This window comes from Vigna radiata, unplaced genomic scaffold (assembly GCF_000741045.1).
Source record: "Vigna radiata var. radiata cultivar VC1973A unplaced genomic scaffold, Vradiata_ver6 scaffold_364, whole genome shotgun sequence".
Taxonomy (NCBI): domain Eukaryota; kingdom Viridiplantae; phylum Streptophyta; class Magnoliopsida; order Fabales; family Fabaceae; genus Vigna; species Vigna radiata.
Genome location: NW_014542352.1, coordinates 2,666 through 14,691, shown reverse-complemented (window position 1 = coordinate 14,691; position 12,026 = coordinate 2,666). Strand labels below are relative to the sequence as shown.

General features: G+C 28.2%; 1 protein-coding gene across 1 annotated transcript; it reads right to left on the bottom strand.

The window, feature by feature from the left end:
- Positions 1 to 2,450: 2,450 nt before the first annotated feature.
- On the bottom strand, positions 2,451 to 9,145 carry LOC106779554 (protein NEOXANTHIN-DEFICIENT 1). Its single transcript, XM_014667675.2, has 10 exons — positions 8,933 to 9,145; positions 8,754 to 8,837; positions 8,416 to 8,479; positions 8,253 to 8,299; positions 5,033 to 5,087; positions 4,554 to 4,592; positions 4,041 to 4,215; positions 3,659 to 3,722; positions 3,507 to 3,563; positions 2,451 to 3,001 (listed from the first exon to the last, which is right to left on the bottom strand). The coding sequence occupies exons 1-10, from the start codon at positions 8,995 to 8,997 to the stop codon at positions 2,734 to 2,736; spliced, it is 918 nt and encodes a 305-aa protein (XP_014523161.1). The 5' UTR covers positions 8,998 to 9,145; the 3' UTR covers positions 2,451 to 2,733.
- Positions 9,146 to 12,026: the final 2,881 nt, after the last annotated feature.

Here is a 12,026-nt window from a genome sequence, read left to right as displayed (position 1 = left end):
AAAACAATTGTCAAAAGAATTAATTATAGAATTGAAACAAGATAAGTTCTTATCCTAATGTAGAATGCATGCAGAGTCCTTCTAATGTCATTGTTTAACTCATTCTTCTCTCCCTTATTTGATAAACATCAAAGAGTGGGAGGAGAGACAATCATAGCCTTGAAGATGGTGGTGGTGGTGGTTGGTCTAGTTTGGGAAAGATTTGGGCGATGTCATTATTGATGGTGTTTATGGGGGTTGGAAGTTGGCTTGTTGTTCTTCCTTGTTTGCTTGAAACATTGTGGAAATCCTAGCTCCTTGACGTGCATTGTTGTCAACAATCAAGTGATGAACATAGGTTAAGATGGTGTAAAAGTGTGGGTCAATCGGTAAGGGAGGTAGGTTTTGGGAGGTGGTGGCTAAAGGTTGTGGTTGAGAGATGATTTAGTAAGGGTTTAGGTCAGGTTGAATGGATAAGGTTATAGTTTGGTGTGGAGGGCTAGGTGTTTGATTGACGAGGTCAACGTCTTTAATGGTTAGGCTAAGTGTAAGTGAAGGTGGGAGGAAGGAGGTTCTTCTATGACAAGGGATTCTTCAAGGATGACAAGAAGTTTTGGGAGTGGAACACAAACATCTTGGGAAACTTGTTGCAACATCAAAATTTCAAGTCTTCCTATAATTAGCTAAAACTAGGCATGAAGGAGCAGGGTGCACATCCTTAATCAATTCAATCTTCTTCATCTTCTATGGCCTCTTGATCAAACAATCTAACACGTCTATAAATATAATATATTTCACATGGATCTCATATGTTTTTTTATATTTATATTTTCTTATGTTTTGACTAATTTAAACATTTGAAGAATCTTCTATGAATCTTTTTCTGATTTTAATTATAAATATTATTCATGCAATCTTAGATAATAAAAATATTTTCTGAAAAATATATATTATTAATAGAAAAAATCATAATTAATTTAGGAATAGAATCTAAACTAATCTTTAATATTAACTTTAAAATTTTTTAACTCATTATTGATGTTAAATTAGTTTATACTTTTAAATTGTTTTTATATTATATATATATATATATATTTATATTTATATTTATATTTCTTTTTCTCCAAATGTCAGACTACATTTAGAATAAAGACCATGAATAAAATATTAAGATAAAGGCAAATTGTTTTATATTATATATTAAGAATTATTTCATGTATTACGTGCTGTCTTAAACCAGTACCACAAGTACAAGGAACTGAAAACAAGATTGCATATCAATAAACAATGATATGATAATAAATTGCGTTTGCACACATACACGCTAAACCCATCATGTATGAACCAAACTCAACGTTGACTCTGCACTTATGAAAAGCTGGTCACCTACAGACTATTTTTTAATCTGTTTTTTATTCATTTAAGTAATTTATCCCTCCTTTTATTTAATAATCTATATTATAAATTTAGAAATCTCCCCCGTTAATAGAGAAAAAAAGTTCAATAAAATGAGTTTGAATATCAATTTATTAGTAAAAAAGTCTTCAAGTTTTGAATTGACAAAACAAGAATTTTATGAAAGAATTAAAGTTTCCAAGGAATAAGTAAGGATCTTTCTAATAATAGATCATAATGGTTTTTTTTGAAAATAAAAAATTCATTAATCCTGTTTTATGAATTTATAAATTCTTTCTCAGTAAAAAATATGAAATTGACTGATATTATGGCAATACTAAATAATATAAATATATGTGTAGAGGTGATAATCGATTTCTCACAATATTTTGCTTAAAATTTTATGTATGAGAAATACTTTTTTTCTGCACAAGTTTTCAGATTTTTTTAATTTCCTAAAATATCTTAAATTTACATGTTTTAATACTTTTAAGTATTAATGTTTTCTTCAATAAGTATACAATTTTTAATATTTATAATTAATTCAATTATTTAATTTGTACTTAGTAAATATAAATGTTTTAATATTTTTATTGTAACATCCCAATTTTATGCTCGAAATTTTCTCAACTATACTTACCATATTATTGGTGTTTTATTAAGCAATGATTCAGTAACACATACCTTAATTTGTCGAAAGACAACCTTAATTAGAAGAAATTTAGTTATCTATAGAAATAGTACAATAATAAAAAATAGCCACTTAGACAAACAATAAAATTAAGACAAAGTATTTAGATTAAATTCACTGAGATACATTACATTTGTTTAGTTATATTGATAAATTTGAATTTTACTCTTTTTCTATCCTTGATGTATGATATTAAGGATTCAATAATAGTTGATAAATTTGAATTTTACTCTTTTACTATCCTTGTATTTTAATTGTTTTATAGGTAAAAATACAAAATCAAGTTGAACTAGGTTAAAATCATACAAGAAGGGTTATAGAGTCTAATACAGACAAACGAATGTCAAAGTCAAGCTAAATTAAAACAAATTCAAATTAAACTAAATCAAACTAAATAAAACACCATTTTACCAAAAAGAATAAAAATTTACACACTATGTTGGAAGTCCATGTCGACTAGAGATAAGACAGGTGCAAATCTTATTTTACAAGCCGATAGGGTTGAGTTAGGTTTAAATTCACTTTCTAATACACTAAACCATCGAGACATCAAAATGGAAGAAAAATTTACCTACGTTAAAGCAAAAAAACACAGGAAATGAGATGAATACATGTTAGAGAGTTTAAAGGCTCAAACAAATAATTTCTGTACTGAAAGACAGTGGTAGCTATGGCACAGAAGTTACAGTAGTTTGTAAAGAATTTGAGCACTGGGAAAGCACAAGGGGTGCTTCAACCTGCATCTTCATTTGACTAAACTTTAGTGCTAGTAAGGGTTTTGATAACATCACACAAGTGCTGAAATTCTGTGCTTCACTTTTATGATTTTCAGCCACAAGACTACTGCTTCTGCCATCATCTTCTAAAATTTGTTCAGCTCCATCATTTGTTGAATTGAATGATTGTGAAACCTTCAACGGTTTCAATGCTTGCACCCTATTCAATATTGAGAAGACACTTTAGACTATTGACAGAGTCATATTCATTAATCTTTTTGTTCTTTTGCACTTTAAAAAGAAAAAGTGACAAGTTCATACACAGATTTTACATTATCATAAGTTGGTTGATTTTTGTAATAACTATTGAAAATTTAAGTATGAGTTTAAATCCACATAAGTTGAATACTATAAAAAAGACTCAAACTCGTTTTAAGGTTTTGAATTGAAAGTAGTGCTAAATCTATTATGTGAGTTTGATTCAGGTTTCATTGTTGTGTTTCTCCTAGTAAAATCCTCCTCTAAAAAGATTTATTAGTGATATCAACAAGTATAATTCATGAGTGAAGAATACTAAACATGAGAGATAGATTATTGAATATTCAAGTCTAAGTCTCATATATAATAAAATTGAAAAACTTACTCAAAACCCATCAATAATTATAGCAAGAATGATTTATAATTTTTAATAGAACTTTTTTAAGAGTAATAAGTTAAATTCTAGCCTGCATTCAATCTGGCAAGAGTATTTGAGGAGGTTAGGATTATACTCTGTAGCTCCACTGCAAAATTGAAACAAATTGGTGATCATTGGTCAATGAAAACTCAAAACTCTTGTAACATAAAGTTTATATAATGGATTGTTGCACTAATTTACCTAAAACTTGGAAGTGACATTCTGATTTTTGGGCCCAACCTGTGGTCAAAGCTCAAAGAAGGCACTGCAATCAACATGGTTGTCATCAGACTAGTCCTTATGGTGTCAATTATAATTAGAGGGCAAACTAAACAAACCAAACACAATGAGAACTGTTATGGAACATAGCAATTTCACCATCACACTATGGCAAGCATTTTAAATAATTCTATGTACAGAATCACAGTCTATGCTATTACTGATCCCAAATTAGTGTACACTTTACAATAACCATTTGATAGCAACTAAAAAAGGAAGAGGCATTGAAAAAATGTATCTTTTTTCAAATAATATTAACGAAACTCATTGAGGCTAGTGAAATGAAATAAAAGAATCCACTCACCAGGACTGGTGAGACTGATGTTAATATTGCATGCTTCTTCTGCATCAGCACATTTGATTTTGGTTACTTCAACATTCAGGGGATCCTTTGGACTAGAGAACTTGGTACCAATTCCAATCCTATGAAGAAATTCACCCTTTTTGCCACTCGGTTGTCTTGAGATTGCTGTGATTGTCTTTTTGAAGAATGGCCAAATGAAATATGAAAAATATCCAAAATGACCTAGACTTAGAGAATTCCCATGTTCAGTTTTATTGATTAGTGCTTTATCAAGTATCAGTATTATGTATCAGTGTTATGCACACAGCTTCTGGTCTAATGTACGAACATGAACATTATAAACATATTAAGAAGTAGACTTTTAAGCCTAAATCAACTCTATAAAACAGGCGTGAGGTTTATATCTACTTATATACTTTAAATTAATCTTATCTTTTGTTGATGTGAGACTTCCAACATAAGCAGTGTGCAAAAAGGTTGAACTGCAATGATGCAATAGGTCAAAACAATTACCTTAGAAAACCTAGCCATCTGGCTTGGAAGCCCCACCTCCTGCCAAAAATGTTGGAGTTACACCAAAATGGTAAAACAATAACATAATAGAATGTTACATATAGATGGTGAAATCAAGGAAAAATGAGCATAGCAATTCATTCCAATCCAAATTATAGATGAAAAATTTTAAGTGAGGTGTATTAGAAAGTGGTTTTTAAGTCTAACTCAACCTTACATAACTGGTTTGTATAATGAAGTTTGTACCCCACTTATATATATTATAATTTGGCCTTATCTCTAGTCGATGTAAAACTTCCAACAAAGTGAAATCTCCAACAAAACCAAAACCAATATTTGCTTTACGGAGGTAAAATCATCATCCATGAATTATTTTGCAGAACACATAAAACTTAATTCTCCTCATCTCTAGATAAAATGAATTTCAGCAATTTGTTAAACCTTATTTAGTATGCATGCATCTGGGAATTTTCTTCTACCTTTCTGCCGTGACAACAGGCGTCATCATTGTTCACGTACACCCTTGTTGCCCATCTTTTTCGTCAGAAGAAAAATACAATTACAAGAACTTCTTGATATATCAAAATGGAAAAAGAATTCTGCATAATCGCTTCAATGCAACTGCATGTTTATGCTAAATAAGTGTTTAATCTTATGCAGACAAGAAATAAACAATTCCAAAAGAAAAAAATGTTAAAAAATAATGAAGAATAATACACTGTGGCCTGAGTCTACTGAATCGCCACAACAGGTATTATGACATCATGGCTAGTTGAAATACAATGTACCAATGTTTTATGTACTCATGCATGGGTTTAGGATTTATTCTATAAAGTATTTATGATCTATGAAAGTTGCTGTGTCATTTATTATATTTTGGTTTGATCAGTATATTAACATATATAGAACACTTTGGTTATATCCTCTACAATTTCTAGATGATTTTTTTTAATACTGATTAAATAAAATAGATGTATATCTTTAAAATGATATAGAAAAAACTATTTGTTTTTACTTTAGTAATTAAAAAAGTATTAAGAAAGGGAGATAAGATGATTTGAGTTATTCATTATTAATATAAAAATGTTTATAATGTTTTAAGGAGTATTAAATACATTTATTACTATCTCCTAATGACTTAAAGGGTCATATTTTATTTTTTTGTGGGCAGCTTAAAGATGGTGCAACAACAGACAATTTTACACAGGCAATATTAAATATTATTTTATCTTTTTGTATACTTTTCTTAAATAATGTTATTTTAATAAGAAAACAGATAGCCACACATTAGAAGATATATGAATAATTATATGAATAATGTTCCTCCTTTCCAAGGCATGAACCTTATCTATGTTCTGATTGGACAAGGTACAGTATAGTATAAAAAATAAGGTTGGAGTATATTTATCTCAATCTTTTATTTTAATTTCTATATTTATAAAATTTGGATTTTAATTTTAGAGTTTAGTTCATATGTCTCCACTGTTTATACCGTTAAAAAATTAAAGTTTAATTATGCTTTTATTCTTTAAAATTTAGACCAAAGTCCTTTTTTAGTTCCTTCAAATTAAAAAAAATAATTCTTTAAATTTAGTAAAACATGATTTTCATTAACCCTGTAAATAATACTATGCATAGGCTTGTTTGGACAACACAAGTAAGACCAAATTTGAGTGGGTAAGGAGTGGGTAGCAGCAGCATCACATGCACAAAACTACAATATCCACTTTGGTTTTTGAATTAATTTTTATATAAAACTTCATTCCAATTGAGTGCTTTTCTTTTTCATATTTTATTGATAAATAATCAGTTCAATACATAAATATTGGTATATTTTATTTTGAGTATAATAAAAGTATTTTACAATTTTCATAAATTTTTTTTAATCATGTTAATTTTGATTAAAAAATTTATTAATAACTAAAATAATTGGACAGTGTTTAACATTTAGCAATATCAGGCGAGTTTATTCAATAAAATGTTAATATATCATTAACATTCAATGAAGTCTTTTCTTTCCTTTTTATTTTGTAAATTTAAACTTTTTAATAACTTTTTCAAAGTTGATTAAATCTTATTGTTTAATATATATATATATATATATATATATGATAATTAATAAATATTTAATTATATTCACAATTAATAAAGTTTAAAATCAAAATTATTGTATCAAAAATATTTTTTTATTATCCAAAATCGAAATATATCTTTTCCCGTCCAATAGTTTCACATTATTTAGAAGTTGAGATTTAAAGCGATTTAAATACTTCTTTCTCCTTTCATTCTTCGAGTCACCTTTTAAAGATAAAATTGTGAAGAACAATGCTTCAAAGCATATAATATCTTAGATGTATGATGATTTACCTTAACTATGTCACTTAATACACTTGGGGTCGAAATAACAGTATCCATCATAAGATCCATAACGAAACATTCTTCTTAGAACTGATAAGAGAACATTCAGTCTTTTAAATGCTCCACTGAGGATAACAAAACATCTTAGACCTTGACTAGAGGTTTATGTTTCTACCATACCCAATAGCTTCATATCACTTAAAAGTTGAGGCTAAGGCAATTTAAATTTCCCTCCTCCTTCCACCCTCCAAGGCGCCTTTTAAGGACAAAACCATGACAACCGTGGGGTCGATAAGGGAACATTTTATCTTTGGGGCTGATAATGGAACATTCGGTTCCTTTAAGTCCTTCATTGAAGATAACAAAACATTTCTCTTAATCTTCGACTAGGGGACTTATGTTCCTACCACACCCAATAGTTCAACATCACTTAGAAGTCGAGGCCTAAGACGGTTTAAACACCCCTTTCCTCATTTCATCCTACGAAACACCTTTTAAGGACAAAACCATGACAAATAATGATCCAAAACGAACAATATCTCAGATGTATGATAATTGAAGCTAACGATATCACTCGACAGACTTTGGATCAGAATAGTGGCACTCACCGTGGAGTCAATAATGGAACATTTAGTCTCTTAAGCCCTCCATCGGGGATAATAACATTCCCCTTAGACCTCGATTGGAGGCTTATGTTTCTACCACACCCAATAGTTTCATATCACTTAAAAGTTGAGATCTAAGGGAGTTTAAATACCTCTTCCTCATTCCACCATCGTAAATGCTTTTAACAGACAAAATTGTGTTCGACTAAGCTTCAAAATGGATAATACTTCAAATATATGGTGATTAACCCTAATGATATCATTCTATGAACTTGAAATCTAAACAATACTATTATGTTAAGCTAAATATTTATTCTATTTTATTAAATAATATGAAAAGGAAAATTTTTTAATATATGCATGCATAAAGATAAGGTTAAATATGCTTATAATTTCTTTATTTTGAGATAAAATTGAAATTTCTTTTTTTAAACTTTGATATTTTAGTTTCAAATTGGAAAAATAAATAGATATAAATTTTTAATTCAATTACATTAAATTTTTTTAATGTGCTAAATGTATTATGAGAAATAATATAAACAATTCAAATATTAATATAAATAAAACACTTTTGACTCATGAATTTTATTTAACATAATTAAGTTAAAAAGGATGATTTTTAAAGTTTGGAGAACAATTATATCAAATCTCACATAAAAACAAATTTTAATTTTGCAATAAAAAACATATTTAATTTTTATGTATAAAGATGATATAGTGAAAAGTGGGAACATACGCGCAGGATGTTGGGCGGTTCCATACAAGTCCTGCGATCACAACAAGCTGTTACCCATCACAAAGTTCTAATGTCAGCAACAAATTCTACCAATCAATAATTTACGAAAATATGTTTCAAAAAACATCCGAAGCAAAAATCTGACATTAAAATTTAACAGAACCTCATCAAAGACCCCAACTGGACTGTCCTCATAACTTGCTAGAAAGAAACCGCCAAGAGTGTATCTGCATCAAGGGATTCAATTCAGAAATCACAACTTTCAAAAATAAACTTTTCAATAATGATACTATAATACACTTTTCCATTAATATCTCTTCGTTCCTCCATTAATGCAAATTTATATCTCTTCGTTATGTAATCTCCAAGAAACTCTTTCTTCTTCAAGCCAGAAACTCATTCCCTTTTTAACTCAAACTAATTAATCTCAAGAGCAATCGGAAAACTAATCAGTGTTGAAATTTAATCTCCATTTTATAAAGCAAGCAGAATTATACCTACCCAAAGGCTTCAACCAGTTTAAATTCTCTGGGAATGTATGCTCGAGCTTTCTCTGCTTTCACAAGATGGAGTTGATACCAGGCACTGATGATACATACATATATCAGACATCAGAAACAGAACCACCAAACAAAAGACAGAGCAAAACATAGTCACTACAAAAAACATGTTACACTTGCCTGCCACTAAATACCCATGGAGGTTTGCCATATCCAGAAGAAGATCTTCCCTCAACAGCTTCCATGAATCGACAACCCAATTGAACACGAGCTCAAATCTGTCAGAAACAGATCAGAAATCTGGAGAAATGGAGAAAAGAGAGTGAAAGAAGAGTGAGAGAGAAGAGGGTAAGGTGTGGTATGGTACAGAACTTAATTATATGAGTGGATAAACAGAAATTCTTCATCCTGCGTGTCCTTTTGTATGGACATAAACTACACTGGGACAAGGTTTCGCGCCAACACAGACTAAAAATACAAGGTGTAACTTTTGATTTTGGGTGCTGTTACTTTAATACCCACTGAATTATATTATTTTATTTTTAATTTAAAATTAATACATATTATTATATTATTATGGTTAAATATATGTTTTAGTCCTCATATTTGTTCCTCATTCTCAATTAGGTCTTCATGTTTTTTTGATCCCAATTGCATCCTAATATTTGTAATTTGAGACAATTAAGCCCTTTCCGTTTTTTTTCCCAATTGCATCCTAATATTTGTAAATTTGAGACAATTAAGTTCTCTCAATTGGCCTACGACGTTAGTTCCAGTTAATGGAGAGAGCTTAATTGTCTCAAATTTACAAATATTAAGATGCAATTGGGACAAAAAAAACATGAAGACCTAATTGAGAATGGGGAACAAATATGAGGACTAAAAGATATATTTAACCTATTAATTATTCTTACAGAGGATTATAAAGTAAGCCTACTTTTTAGAATGTCTTTTTAATTTTAATTTTTCTAATACTTAATAAAAAATAATATTTTCACATTTTAGTTTATTCATCTTAAATTATTTTATATTTTAAATAAAAATATTATTTTATTAATAAATTATAATATTTTAATAATTTTTTTAATGACAACATATTATATCTCATTATTTTTATTAGTTTATATATTTGAAACGGATGAATGATAAGATATCATGTAAACGAAAGTAAAAATATTATAAAAAAAAATTATTAAAGATACTTTATTAATATTGGTTAGGTGTTAAATAAAAAGTGAATTTCTCAACACCTAATAAAAAATATAAAAAAATCTAACTGGCCTGTAAGAAATTAATGTAGTTTATCACGGAAGATTATAGTACAATTTTTTAAACTAATTGATTTATTAAAATTAGACTAAAAAGTTATAATTTTAAGAATTACAATTTTTTGTATTTTACTAAAATGTAAACATATAATAACATTATTATTTAAACAACTAATGCTCATAAATTAATTTTTAATTGTTTATTATAATTAAATAATTTAACATAAAATATTTATATGATCATAAACAACTTTAATATATAAAAATAAATATACATATATAAATGCTGACAGTTTATCTTTTTATTATCCTATCATTAAATATGGTTAAAGTAGAACTTCTTTCTTTAAAAATACAAAAATATTTAATTATAAAAATAAGCTGCATTTTATTGGTGGAAATATTTTTATATTATTGGTTATGTTTTCTTTATTTTTAAAATATATGATATTATATTAATTCTTAAGAAAATGTACAGAGGAGACAATATTTTTTATACGAGTTAGGGTATTATTTATCGGATTTGAATAATAGAGAAGTGAGAGTATTGCGTTTATTATTGGAGCCACTTGCCAAAATAAACAATTATCATTAATTTATTTGGATAGCTATTTTTTTTTTTTCTCTTTGTTTTGTGGAATTCTTTGCCTTTTCTTTACCTTTAAGGCAATGATTAGTGGATCCAGAAAAAGAAATGTTTGTAGATTTTATTTGAAGTTACTTATTGTCATAATCTTAGCAATATTTTTGTGCCTCTACTTTGGCACCAAATCTAAGGAAGATCGTATTTGGGCCATTAATCTATGACGTAATCAATTTCATGTGTGCAATTGCATACCATACCACTTAACATACAACAATTTTCCACTTCACCGTAATCTTATGAACTTTCCACAAAGTAGTTCTCATAGATTCTCGAACCTTATTCCTAATTTTTAAAATATATTATATTAGAACTCGTCAGCTAACATGATTAATAGATTTAAGGAAGGTTGGATTAAAAAGAATAAAAATTTTGATACAGGTTAATTTTAGTTTAATTTATTAAAAACTTAATTCATTTAGATTAAATTCATGGTAAGACGGATTAGTTTGTCAACTTATTTTATTTTGTTTTTTATGTTTATTTTTAGATTATATTTAGAGTTTAAGATGATTTTAAATTGTATTATCTTTTTTATTTGTCTTTAAAATTTAACATAATTTTAGATTTAAATTTGAATTAAAAAAAATGTTATTCTTTATAGAATCGAAAAAGAAAATTATCATTAAATGAGTTAGTGAGTCAATTTGTTTAATCCACTAACTCGTGGTGAGTCAAGTTAGATTCAAATTTTTTCAACTTGTTAATAAATAAGTTAGATTTTGTTGAGTCACTAAATGACCAACCCATAATGAATCCGATGGTCCATTTTGACCGTACTTATTTCCCAATAATACTGGATACTAGAAACTTCCAGTTGTACACTTTAGATTGGACAATGATGAGTTCAAATGAAGAATTAAAATATTAAACTAGGATGAGCTAATTAAATTCAACAATATATAAAGAGTAACATGCATAAATAAATCTATTCAAAATTTTTGGATTAGAGAAAATATCTTAATCTTTTATATTGATATTAAATCTTTATATCAAATTCAAATCTTATTCAATAAAATAAAAAACATATGAATGAAATTATATAAAAAAACAATATCAATTATTCATTTCAACTCAAAAATAATGGGTGTCTGTAACAAGGAAATAAAATTGAATGGGATCTAGGGTCTTTTTGGTATGACCTAGTCCTAACTTGTCTTAGCTAGAGTTGGGCCTGGCATGATGGTGCCCTTTCTCCAACCTTACTTGCATCATTGGTGGAAGAAGATGAAATCGTGAGGTTAAGTGGCACGGAAGTTAAGATAATGATGGATGATTGAAGTGTTTTGGTTCAGATTTGGTGAGAGAATCCTAAGAAAGATGATACCAACTCATAAGGAAGGAAGCTATAGTAGTCTAAAGT